At 30.6% G+C, this 14,319-nt stretch overlaps 2 protein-coding genes across 2 annotated transcripts; both read left to right on the top strand.

Moving 5' to 3' along the window:
- The first annotated feature begins 4,235 nt into the window (after positions 1-4,235).
- On the top strand, positions 4,236-4,820 carry LOC139092009 (uncharacterized protein DDB_G0280315-like). The gene has a single exon (XM_070642289.1). The coding sequence runs from the start codon at positions 4,236-4,238 to the stop codon at positions 4,818-4,820; it is 585 nt and encodes a 194-aa protein (XP_070498390.1).
- Positions 4,821-5,673: 853 nt separating this feature from the next.
- LOC139092008 (eukaryotic translation initiation factor 3 subunit A-like) lies at positions 5,674-7,221 on the top strand. The gene has a single exon (XM_070642288.1). The coding sequence runs from the start codon at positions 5,674-5,676 to the stop codon at positions 7,219-7,221; it is 1,548 nt and encodes a 515-aa protein (XP_070498389.1).
- Positions 7,222-14,319: the final 7,098 nt, after the last annotated feature.

Raw genomic sequence — 14,319 nt, 5'->3', positions numbered from 1 at the left:
TTACATGTAGTTCCGCATAAAAAGAAATAGATGTCAAAAAATTATACAGCCTTAGTTCATTAATAATTCTATGAGTAGAAAATCCAACAAAACATTAATAATTCAAGAAATTGTCGGCTGTGCAGGCATTTTAAAAAAATTAAACCCCATCAATTGTGAATAAATTTCCCGCATATAATGTGAAAAAATTGCGATAACTGAATTTCATGAGATTTTTTTTAGAAAATCCATATCTTTTCAGCCTGCAAATGACAAACTCTTCATCATGAAACTTTTTTTGGTGTTTTTTTATGTGCAGCATGTAAGAAAAACTTTTTTTCCCTTTTTTATAATGGATGTGATGTAAAAAACAGGAGGGAAAAGTTAAGCATATGACATGACATTAAATAAATAAGACAAAATGTTTGCATTTTCACTTGACGAATGACAAAAATTATCTAAATCGTTGAAATTTTTCAAATTTTTTTGACATGTAATTTTTTTGGGGTTGCATATTTGAGGCATTAGTGATGAGGTTGATGTTGAATTTTGATTATTTAATAGATTTTTAATGGAATTTTATAAGACTGTAATTAAGGTAATCAAACTAAATTCCTGTAACTTACCCAAATTCATAAAGTTATTTGTAGTGAATAAAAATTACAATTAAAATCGTACGATTGAAATCGAAATCAAAAAAATTGCATTGAAAAAATCGTACGATTGAAATCATAATTTAAATTCAATTTCAATTAAAATTATGATCGTAGGATTTAAATTATTGCGATTGAATCGTGTTAATTTCGATCATTTTTTTACGATCGAAATTAAACGATTCAATCCTAAAATTGGGATCGAAATTGATTGTATGAAAAATTTTTTGTGTGTAATGATTATGATTAATTTTGAAGGATATTGATTCGGATTCTAGACTTTTGTTCTTTTGTGAATGTTGATGCATTTAAAATTTATACTGGATCTGCAGGAACAGCTGAATTTTATGCTGATTTGCTGATTTTTCTGTTGATTTTCATTGATTTTCAGCAGAATTCTCATTCTTTTGGTTGTTTTATTAGGAACTGAGTGCTTTTTGAATACAGCGATTTCATATTATGGTTCAGTGAGGCTATATGAAGCTTAATATGCTTAAAGGAAGTAGCGGAACTGCTTAGTTCCTGAGATCTGATCACATGCTTAAAAAGTCATGATTCGTCGAGAAATGAAATAAAAATATTTTTGGCAGTTCCAGCCAGTTGGACATAGCCAGTTATCATTAAGATTATTATATTTCACAAAAAAATCAAAGGAATCGAGATTACAAAACATTTGAACATAAAAAGTTGCTTTTTGGACGATTTGCTATATTCTATTCTGCTCTGGATCAAAGGTGGAACCGGCTGAAGTGATTAAAAATTAGTCTTTTTCTTTTAAACCGTTAAATATCCTGTATATTGAAAGACACATGTTACATCATACATAACCGATATCTTCCAATTAACGGCTGATAACTGGCTATGTCCAACTGGCTGGAACTGCCAAAAATATTTTTATTTCATTTCTCGACGAATCATGACTTTTTAAGCATGTGATCAGATCTCAGGAACTAAGCAGTTCCGCTACTTCCTTTAAGCATATTAAGCTTCATATAGCCTCACTGAACCAAAATATGAAATCGCTGTATTCAAAAAGCACTCAGTTCCTAATAAAACAACCAAAAGAATGAGAATTCTGCTGAAAATCAATGAAAATCAACAGAAAAATCAGCAAATCAGCATAAAATTCAGCTGTTCCTGCAGATCCAGTATAAATATTAAATGCATCTACATTCACAAAAGAACAAAAGTCTAGAATCCGAATCAATATTCTTCGAAATTAATCATAATCATGAGTCACAAAAAAAATTTCATACAATCAATTTCGATCCCAATTTTAGGATTGAATCGTTTAATTTCGATCGTAAAAAAAAGATCGAAATTAACACGATTCAATCGCAATAATTTAAATCCTACGATCATAATTTTAATTGAAATTGAATTTAAATTATGATTTCAATCGTACGATTTTTTCAATGCAATTTTTTTGATTTCGATTTCAATCGTACGATTTTAATTGTAATTTTTATTCACTAGTTATTTGAGAGTAAATTAAGCTAGAACAGAGTTGGTAGGACTTTGAAGTCCGGTCTCCAATGGAGGTGCCCTTGACACATTGGACACATTGGAGTCCTGCCAACTCTGACCTAGAAATCAATAAAATTATGCCAAAATGGTTGAATGTAGACCTAAACTACCCCAGAAACGTGAATGTAATAAGGAACATACTTTAAACTCAAATCAATATGTTTATTAAAAAGTGAGGTTATATGCCAATTATTCCATTAATTTCAAAATATTCTATATAAAAACTTAAAACTCAAAAATTTTTGACTTTTCTATAAATGCATAACTTTGTGGGTTATGAATACTGAATTTAGTGGACGGATATACATCTTCACTATCATTATGTGTGATATCAATGCTTGATATTACGATTTCCAGAGAGCTTTTAAGATGACTCAGTAAATCTACTCAAACGACTAATCTGATCAAATACCAAGCTACATAGTGACGATAAATGTACACTTTTTCAAATAAATTACCATACAGTTGCCAAATCCAAGCACTAATAAACCATTCAATGTTAAGCGTCAATCAAACTAGCAATTTTCATATATAAAAGTACGAAGCTTTCAGGAACTAATTCAATCACTTTGTTGAACCTTGCTTATTGAGTTCAAAAAAATTAAGATTCTGGCATGAAGTTTACAATTTTTGTTTTGACTATCTTAGCTGTATCCGTTCATGCACGATGGGCTCCAGTTTCGCGCAGAAGATTAGTTTTAGGTCATAATCCGATGGCAGGTCGACGAAGTGTAGAATCAGGATATACTCAAAATGACGTGATTGAGAATATAGAACCCCGTAACATTGAAGTGGTTGATCTTAACAAGAGGATTGACGATTTGAATGAACAAATCTACATACCGATTGATACTACATATCAAATCATTGAAGATTTCAAGATAAGATTTCACCGATTTAAAAGAGCTTTTGATAAGTTTTCCATAAGATTTATGGATACGATGGCAATGATTCAACGAGGTGGAATAGTCTATTGATAGAGTCATATTATAATATAAACTGCGAATAAATTTATTATTCAAAATTAATCATTAGTAATAGTTTTATTTGAACCAAATTAATTACAAGTTAAGTTCCAGACACTTCCAATTTGTTCCATAAAGTCAAAATCAAGGATCATTCAAATATGAACAAAGCTATATAAAGACTGAGGAAATTTTCCAAAACTTTTCAGTCTTTTTCGGAGATTTAACTAGCGAACAACTTTCATAGAAATCAAATGTAGTACTAACTATACTAATTGCCGTTGCTGTTGCCGTACCTGCCCAATCGTCCAATAGATGACATTATTGAGGTTCAACAACCAGAGCGCCTTAATAGATCCACAATTCGGAAATTTAATAGATTTACAAAATAATTTATGAACTGGATGGAAGATGCACAGTCTAGAATACAAATGAGCAGTACAAATTTAAAGCCATAATAATTGTAAAATATTGGATGTTATATAAATTAAAATATTTTAAAAATAAAGCATATATGACTTTTTTTTGTGTAGGTTTCTCAGTATGGCTGCTTATAGCTATTGCTAAATTTAAATATTTTTATGCATGATTACATGCTGATTTGATGTTGATTTAAATCCAAGGAATTTTATTCTAAAATTTGTTCATAAATTTCCCAATTTAAGTATGCAAGTCATGAGTGAAATTCATTAATTTTACCAAAATCCCATTTTTTGTGGACAACCCCTTAAATAAGATCGTTCCATAACAAGGAAACAATCAATATACATACTTGATTAGCGTACATTAACAACATAGCCACTACGGAGTCGAGCTTAGAACTTAGAACCAAGTAAACAACCAAATTTAGTTGTTTTGCAGCCTCGGCGCCATAGTAGCTACATTTCAATGTGTACTGATCGGGCATTATTTATAATTTTATTTACAATCAAGTAAATTTTTGTTTTATGCAATTTACTTTGAAGCAATTGATTATTAAGCATGAAGCGATAAACGTCAATCAAAAATGCAATTCCTTCTCTGCTATTTTAGTATAAAACTGGATCCGAAACTCTCAAAAAAATCAGTCAATTTTTCGGTTTTATCGGAATTAATCCAAATTATTGTAACTATGAAGACAATTGTGATTTTATTTGCTGTTATTGCATTCGCAGCAGCAGGTCGTAGAGGATACACGAATAATCAGAATCAAAATGATTGGAATAACAACCAAAATAACAATTGGAACCGAGGATATACATATACAAACAATCAAAATGATTTGAACCAAAACAACAACTGGAACCGAGGATATACATATACAAACAATCAAAATGATTTGAACCAAAACAACAACTGGAACCGAGGATATACATATACAAACAATCAAAATGATTTGAACCAAAACAACAACTGGAACCGAGGATATACATATACAAACAATCAAAATGATTTGAACCAAAACAATAACTGGAACCGAGGATATACAAATAACCAAAATGATTGGAACCAAAACAACAATAACTGGAATCGAGGATATACCAATAACCAAAACGATTGGAACCAAAACAACAACAATAACTGGAACCGAGGATATACCAATAACCAAAACGATTGGAACCAAAACAACAATAACTGGAACCGAGCATATACATATACAAACAATCAAAATGATTTGAACAACATGAATGATCTTTTACCTCTTGCTCTCCGCTAAACTTATCCAGCATTAGATTGATAATTGACTGTACATTTATAAAGAACTAATAAAGCACAATTTATTGAATTGAATTGAAATTATTATGAGTTTGACTGTTTTAGCATTAGGAATGCATTAAATTAAGTAATTTTAAGTAAACAGTTTGAGATATTAGCCCAAGCAAATCATTAAAACATGAATTAAACAAAGCTTATTAAATAAAAACAAAGAAAATTGTTCATGAAAATATTTTTAATTCAAATTTTTCAAAAATACTCACTGGATTTCCAGATTTCTTCAAAATATGCTAAGTTACTCTGTTTTAAACACTTTGTGACTATTTTGCACTTTCAAAACAAATCATTTACGCTTTAAAACTACAAAAAATAAATAATTCACTTTTTTATGTTTCCTTTTCCGAGATGACTAATTTGAAAACGTTGCTTAGATAATTTAAATTTCAAATCAGCGTTATTTAGTTGCTCATTCTGATCGATTCTAATAACAATCAAATATTTTAAAAAGAATGATTTTATGGTTTCAAAATCATGTCTCTAACGAAGTTCATTCCAAGCTTTGTATCAGCTCCTCTAAAGAGAAGTTTTCATTCTCGAGAAGGAGCTCGAAAAAGAGCTTTCATTAAAAATATTGATAAGCTTAACAAATTTCAACTTTTCAAGTGTTCCATGTTCAATGTCTGTTTCAATGTTTCTTCATTTTACAAGTCAATTACAAAATGTCAATTAAAATTAATAGTCAAGCATAGAATTTAAGTCAAAACTAAGAAATTGGCTATAAAAATCATACAAAATTACTCTATCAGCTTAACTCTTTTTTGTTAGCTTTGCGAGACTTCACAAAGTCTTCAATTATGAAGTTTATCTTGGTTTTATTTGCTATTTCTGTTGCTAGTGTTTCTACTCAATTATATGACGATCAATATGATTATGATCAAATAATATCCATCGATTACTTTCCAACTTTAACTCGCAGAGGAATAGAGCGAAGAGATTTGGATGTTGGTTCACTCAGAAGACTCTTAATACAAAACGACGATGATCATCCAACTCGCAGAGGAATAGGACGAAGAGATTTAGATGATGATTTGCTCAGAAGACTCTTAACTCAAAGTGACGAAGATATTCCAACTCGTAGAGGAATAGAACGAAGAGATTTGGATGTTGGTTCACTCAGAAGACTCTTAATACAAAACGACGATGATCATCCAACTCGCAGAGGAATAGAACGAAGAGATTTAGATGGTGATTTGCTCAGAAGACTCTTAACTCAAAGCGACGAAGATCATCCAACTCGTAGAGGAATAGAACGAAGAGATTTAGATGATGATTTGCTCAGAAGACTCTTAACTCAAAGCGACGAAGATCATCCAACTCGTAGAGGAATAGAACGAAGAGATTTGGATGTTGGTTCACTCAGAAGACTCTTAATACAAAACGACGATGATCATCCAACTCGCAGAGGAATAGGACGAAGAGATTTAGATGATGATTTGCTCAGAAGACTCTTAACTCAAAGTGACGAAGATAATCCAACTCGTAGAGGAATAGAACGAAGAGGTTTAGATGATGATTTGCTCAGAAGACTCTTAACTCAAAGTGACGAAGATATTCCAACTCGTAGAGGAATAGAACGAAGAGATTTGGATGTTGGTTCACTCAGAAGACTCTTAATACAAAACGACGATGATCATCCAACTCGTAGAGGAATAGAACGAAGAGATTTAGATGATGATTTGCTAAGAAGACTCTTAACTCAAAGCGACGAAGATCATCCAACTCGTAGAGGAATAGAACGAAGAGAAATAGATGTTGATTTGCTCAGAAGACTCTTAACTCAAAGCGACGAAGATCATCCAACTCGTAGAGGAATAGAACGAAGAGAAATAGATGTTGATTTGCTCAGAAGACTCTTAACTCAAAGCGACGAAGATCATCCAACTCGTAGAGGAATAGAACGAAGAGATTTAGATGATGATTTGCTAAGAAGACTCTTAACTCAAAGCGACGAAGATCATCCAACTCGTAGAGGAATAGAACGAAGAGAAATAGATGTTGATTTGCTCAGAAGACTCTTAACTCAAAGCGACGAAGATCATCCAACTCGTAGAGGAATAGAACGAAGAGAAATAGATGTTGATTTGCTCAGAAGACTCTTAACTCAAAGCGACGAAGATCATCCAACTCGTAGAGGAATAGAACGAAGAGATTTAGATGATGATTTGCTCAGAAGACTCTTAGCTCAAAGCGACGAAGATCATCCAACTCGCAGAGGAATTAAACGAAGAGATTTCGATGATGGTTTGCTCAGAAGACTCTTAACCCAAATCGACGATGACTATCCAAATTTAACTCGTAGAGAAATAGAACGAAGAGATTTACTTCAATATGATTATGAATAAGGAGCAGAACAGCGAGCTTTTCAATACAAAATCCGAGTCAACTTCGAACTCTGGATTCAACTATTTCATTCAGGCAGATTTACCAATATGAATTAACACATCACGCCACATTCTCCTACACTATCACAAATAAACACCGTCTAACCTTAAATGCCAAACTACAAACTTCATAGACTTCACTTTTCTAATCAATTAAATTTATTTCAAGCGTTCAACATCAAAAGTCAATAAAAATTTATATTTTTAATATAAAGCATTTGATTTGAGTTGAATTTTCATCAGTTGTTATTGCATCTTCAAGTCATTTAGCAAAAAAAATATAGTCATGAATGGTATCCTACTCTTAGTTGCAGTCTTGGCTGCATTTATTCCAGTTCAATCACTCCACTGGAAACGAGGTTATACCAATAATCAAAACCAAAACCAGAACGATTTGAACCAAAACAACAACTGGAACCGAGGATACACCAATAACCAAAATCAGAACCAGAACGATTTGAACCAAAACAATAATTGGAACCGAGGATACACCAATAACCAAAACCAGAACGATTTGAACCAAAACAACAATTGGAACCGAGGATACACCAATAACCAAAATCAGAACGATTTGAATCAAAACAACAATTGGAACCGAGGATATACCAATAACCAAAACCAGAACGATTTAAATCAGAACAATAATTGGAACCGCGGATACACCAATAACCAAAATCAGAACGATTTGAACCAAAACAACAACTGGAACCGAGGTTATACTCAAAATAATAACCAAAATCAAAACGACTTAAACCAAAACCACATCTGAAACCGAGGATACACATGACTGTTTTTTTACACAAAACTGTTTGTTGTAAAACAACAATTAAAATGATAAAGCACTCAGAGGTTAAGATCAGGGAATGTGCAGTTATGAAATATTGAATATACTATTAAAAAACTTAAAGCCTAATAAATCACATTTTACTATATTATTATTGAGGATTTACTGTTCATTTGTATGATTGTTGTTCGTCCGTGCAGCACAATGCGATGAACCGCATTTTTCACAAAAAATGTATTGGAATCAGCTATCGTTAATAAGTTGACGTGGAAATTCCTAACTAGAAGAGCATCATAAGCTGAAAGCACTGCTCACGAGCATGCTCATCGAGTGCATGTTCATTGCCTCTTAGGGATTGCCCAAATGATCACGTACGTTGGATTGTTCGGGAGTTGTTTGAACCATGTTAAATTTCTTTTAATTTTACAAATTGTCATTAAATCATTAATTAAGTTGTATATAAAAGGAACTGGATTTAATATATCAATCATTAGTTATATTTTGAATTTACTAAAGGAACTAGATTTCAAAGAGTCCACAATGGCATCCTTTCTTGCCTTATTAGCTCTGCTTATTGCCTTCACATATGGAAATAAATTCTACGACAAATTTCATATTGATTTAAACAGTAACAGCTTAAATGATGAACCGATATCAGCTGACAATCTAGATTATATATCAGATGATCAAGGCATAACAAATGACATCTCCAGACAATTAGAATTGAATATACAATCAACGATTGATCAAGTAGTAGATCAAGCTTATCATAACTTTCTAAATCAAATTGAAAATGTTCTGTCAAATTTGCCTCAAAGTTTACAATCAAGAAGCTTAAAAATATTATTAAATGGACAGTATGCAATTGACTTTTTGGATAAATTAGCAAACGATTTTGCAGAATTTATGGAAAAGATTAAGCCAAATATAAAGATAGCTTTAAATTGAAGGAACTTGTGATATTGTGAATTAAAATAAACATTTCGTGATATTTAAATAAAAGTCTATCAAAGTCATAGCACAATTTAGACATTTTTAACTTTTTAATTAAGGAACGTCAATCAAATAACTTGCAAATTCAATAATATAAAAGAAATGAAAACTTACTGTCAATTCTTAGTTACATTTTGAATTTTCGAAGTAAAGTCAATTCCAATAAATTTCAAACGATGAAGCTGTTTATTGTATTTCTAACATTGGTCATTGCAACTACATCTGCTTTTGAGTATAATGCAAATTATAAGGCAAATAAAATAACAGATGTTATGGATAATCAATTCAGAGGAAACCCAGTAATGCAGTCAATGATAGATGGTAACACTATGAAAGTAAAAGAGATGGTTTCGGGAGTGATGGAAGATGATGATGGTTTAAAAAAATATGGAGTATTAGAAAAATGATTTTGCATGATTTGGGTGGAAATGGAAATAAAAAAGATTAATTCATTTACTTAGCTTAAGCATTTTTATCACATTTTTCAGCGATAAGTATGAATATAAATTATTGTGGGTTGAAGTAACTTCAAATATTACTAAAATGTATCTTTAAAATTTACATTCCATCGCTATTTACATGAAACAGCTGATAAGAACAGCTGATTTTACAGTTATAGAGAATTTCACCAAATTAGAGCTTCAGATTTTGTATGAAAAAGTCGACTTGAGTTGATTCGACTTCATATCAGCTTCATATCCTTTCTAGCTATATATTTTTTTGTCATAAAGGACATTTTGCTTTCCCCAACTCTGCACGCTGCATAACCCAGGGTATATCAATACAACGTACCTAGCCACAATTTGTGTGTCGTGAATCACACAAATCGAGTTGGTGTGACCAGAACAGCGAAAAAGCATTCGAATCCAATTAGACTTTCCCTGAGATTGAACCCAGGTCGTTAGAACGGCAGTCCGACGCTATTCTAGCTATACTGATGACAAGTGAATAACCTCAATTAATTCAACAATATTTAAGAAATTTCAGACTCGTAAATTAATTCAACTAATTGCCATTAAGCATGTAATTTTCTCCATCAATATTCAAATTTACCACATCAATCAAGAAAACAATTTAATCATAAAACTAAATAAAAACCCTCAAAAATACTCATTTCTAGTTTTTGTTTTCACAAGTCACAAAAATAACCAACATGAAAGTTTTAATTATAGTCTTCCTGGCTCTAACTGCTGCAGTTTCAGATTCAAACCAGCAAATGAATGACGATTACTATTTATCAGAGCAATTTGAACAAGCCATCGATCAAGCTGCAGAGATTTTTGTCATGAACGTGAGAAATGCTTTAGACCGATTCGTTGATGAACGAAATATGAGACATAAGAGATGGAAGTTCGAAATTCCTCCATATGTTGGTAGAATTGGATGATTTGTATGAATAAGGAACAAGTCTTCATAATAATAAATAAAGAAGTGTTGAATAAAGTTAATCGCTGGTGGACAAAGGTACGTTATGACTAGTTCAAGGCAAGTCAATGTCCAGTTACTCGTAAAACACATTCACGAACAAATGGCCGGGATTTGCCGCAGGTCAGCGTAGTTTTGACTCCAGACCACATCCAATGGAATTGATCCAGAGTTAAGTCAGCCTTGAGCCAGATTTTTGGACATTTCTATGCCATGTGCCTTTCGGGTCAATGACTAGTTCTAACGCTTTTTTGTCCACTCAGAAATAGCATTAAGTCTTGGTTATTTAATTCCAATTCAATACATTCTTAACATATTTGAATTCCATGTTACATTCATGAACTGTCCTTCTCATACTTAACAGTTTATAAGTCACTAAACTCGAATAAGGAACAATGTATATGAAAAAATTGTCGCAGAAATTCAAATGGCATGCTTAACGTAATGCTTAATTATTACGCTCATTTAGAATTTTTCTTCTTATTTTCATCCACTTTCTTATGGCATGAAATTCTCTCAGTCACGTTTGGCGAGCTGTTAAAAAGAATGTTTCCATCAAGTATTTAAAATGCTGTCGACACTTATGGCGATTAATTTTTCTGTTTCAAGTACTTATGGAGGAACATTGGTGATGTGCAGATGGAAAGAACAAGTTCTGTGAAAATAAACAGATCAATTTAATTAAAGAAGTAATGTTAATGGTTTTTATTGCTGTAATTTTATGTGATATTTGTGGGTAAGCTTATAGCTTAATTTAGAAAAAAGAAAATTCTTGTTGTACAGCTGCACTTGTTTACACTTATCCTGAGGGACACAAATCTATTGAGTTTAATTTCAAGTGATTCAGTTGTGATTTGAGCTGTAGTTTTTTGTGGATAGCTAGATTATCATGAAATAGAAGTTTTTAAAATAAAATCTAAATTAATTAGCTAATATTCGTGGATTTTTCAGTGCAATAAATTTTTTGGTATAAAAATTTGAGGAGTCAATTTCAAAGTGAATTTAAGTCAATTTAAAAGAATTATTGACTTCTCATAATGTTTTATGTGGTTTATCATTGTAAAATAAATATGTTATTTATAGTTTGAAAGCTCGTCAATGTGTAATTCATGAAATATGACGACCAATGTGACAGTGAATTTTTTTCAGAATTTTTTATTTCTAAGCTTAATTCAATATTAATGTTTAACTAATATGACTTTAAATGTCATTAATATAACAATGAAGCTGTATTTTTAACTTCAAAAACTAAGAAATCGACGAATTTAATATATTTAATTTTTGTAAACAGAAAAAAAAATTGTCGGTAAAATACTAGCGTAACATATATGTTACACTAAATTTTTGTTAATTACACTAAATTAGTGCACTAAATCGCTCAATTTTTTTCGTGAACCTTATTTTTAGACTATAATTTATCAATTAAATGCATCCTTAAGTCTTAAAAAAACTCCGTAATTAATGGGTTAATGACTAAAGTGTTACGCATTCGTTTAGCCGAGACAAGTTTTTTTAGAATTTCTTCTTTTCTATTAATTTTAACGGAACAACTTTTTTACTATATTAAATCTTATTAAAAATGCCAAATAACAAGCATAAGTTAAAGCCTGTTAAGTTAGGATTTTCACGGAAAACTGAAAAAAATTGAAAATTACAACAACAACAATACGCATTCGTTTAGCCGAGCTTCCAATTTTGTTAAATTTTGATGAAATTGCATAATCTAACTAACGTTTTATATTCTTAAACACTAATTATGAATACAACAATGCTTAATCATACTTAATACTATAGCAAAACTACATAGTTTTGAGTTTCTTCAATAAATCTTACTGCGTTTTCATTAATATTTCAGATAATATATAATTTGTTACTATTTATGTAGATTAAAGGGAAAAATTTAACAAAAACTTTTAGTTACTTGAAGTTTTGTTCCAAAATTTTTTTCTTTATCTTAATTTTTTTGTTATATATCAGCATTATGCAATTAAAACTAGCTTTTTCATATAGTATTTTAACTAATAAATCAACTTCAATAAGTTAATCAATGATGTAATGAGGGATTTTTCAAAAAAAAGTAAAATTCTAGTGTCATGGAAGAAAAAAAAATTTTTTCATAGGAAACTCACTAAATTTCATAAGTATAGACAAAGATCATATAAAAAATCTTTTTTTTGAAAAATCCCTCATTAAATCATTGATTAACTTATTGAAGTTGATTTATTAGTTAAAATACTATATGAAAAAGCTAGTTTTAATTGCATAATGCTGATATATAACAAAAAAATTAAGATAAAGAAAAAAATTTTGGAACAAAACTTCAAGTAACTAAAAGTTTTTGTTAAATTTTTCCCTTTAATCTACATAAATAGTAACAAGTTATATATTATCTGAAAGATTAATGAAAACGCAGTAAGATTTATTGAAGAAACTCAAGAAAATATATAGTTATCGTGCCAAAATCTTGAAAAATCATGAGGTTCTTGCCGCCATTTTGAAATTTAAATTTTTAACATAACTATGTAGTTTTGCTATAGTATTAAGTATGATTAAGCATTGTTGTATTCATAATTAGTGTTTAAGAATATAAAACGTTAGTTAGATTATGCAATTTCATCAAAATTTAACAAAATTGGAAGCTCGGCTAAACGAATGCGTATTGTTGTTGTTGTAATTTTCAATTTTTTGTCAGTTTTCCGTGAAAATCCTAACTTAACAGTCTTTAACTTATGCTTGTTATTTGGCATTTTTAATAAGATTTAATATAGTAAAAAAGCTGTTCCGTTAAAATTAATAGAAAAGAAGAAATTCTAAAAAAACTTGTCTCGGAAAAACGAATGCGTAACACTTTAGTTCTAACGCATTTTTGTCCACTCAGGAATAGCATGAAGTCTTGGTTATTTACTTCAAATTCAATACATTCATAACATATTTGAATTCCATACTACATTCATGAACTGTACTTCTCATACTTAAAAGTATATAGGGTTCGCCAAAATTAGATGCAGATAGATGCAGAGATGCAGAAAACTGCAGGCCTGCAGCAGGCCTGCGCATCTGGATGCGCATCCAAGTGCATCTGAAAATTTAACCAAATACTTTAAAAACTATGAAAATGACAATTTTTCACATGAACGATTCTGGAAGAAAATGTCATATCTACAGTGAAGCGAATATTTCTGTGAAGAAAGCGACTTGGCATACGAATTAAACAAAATTTGGAAGCATTTTGGTTGCTTAATAACACAAAAGTATGTTGGAAGTTCAAAACGGAACTGCTTAGTTCCAATAAGCATTTGATTGACGACTGAAACAACAAAATAGTCTTTAAATGCTCATAATTCAATAATGAACTGATGAATATCCAAAATTCTTTCAGATTTCTTTAGTATGACCAAATGCTAAATATTGGAAGCAGTAGTTCTGTATTTTTAGGCCTGTAACATCGTTTTTCGTTTTTCAAATTTTTGTAATCAATCTATTTAAAAATTCATATTTTTTAAAAACGACAACAGCTACAAATATGCAGTATGTACTAAACGATCAGGTTTTCAAAATACTTTCAGCCAATGTCAGCAAGCATTGATATTATTTAAGTTTTAATGTTTTGTAGCGAAAAAAATTTCAATTTCTATGTGAACCAAAAAAACTTTTTTTGAATTTTGTCAAAATTTATGAATTTCTCCATTGATTACTAGATACTGGCCAGTAAAACTTTGAAAATCTGATCTTTTGGTACTTACTGCATATTTCTAGCTGTTGTATTTTTGAAAAAAATTTCATTTAAAAGTTGATTGTTTACAAAAACTTGAAAGCACAATAAATTATGTTACAGACCTGAAAGGACAGAACTGCTG

Source organism: Chironomus tepperi, unplaced genomic scaffold, assembly GCF_022539635.2.
Source record: "Chironomus tepperi strain 1889 unplaced genomic scaffold, CSIRO-AGI_Ctep_v1 contig_284, whole genome shotgun sequence".
Lineage (NCBI taxonomy): Eukaryota > Metazoa > Arthropoda > Insecta > Diptera > Chironomidae > Chironomus > Chironomus tepperi.
The sequence above is the reverse complement of the archived record's forward strand: the minus strand, read 5'-3'. Positions and strand labels throughout refer to the sequence as shown.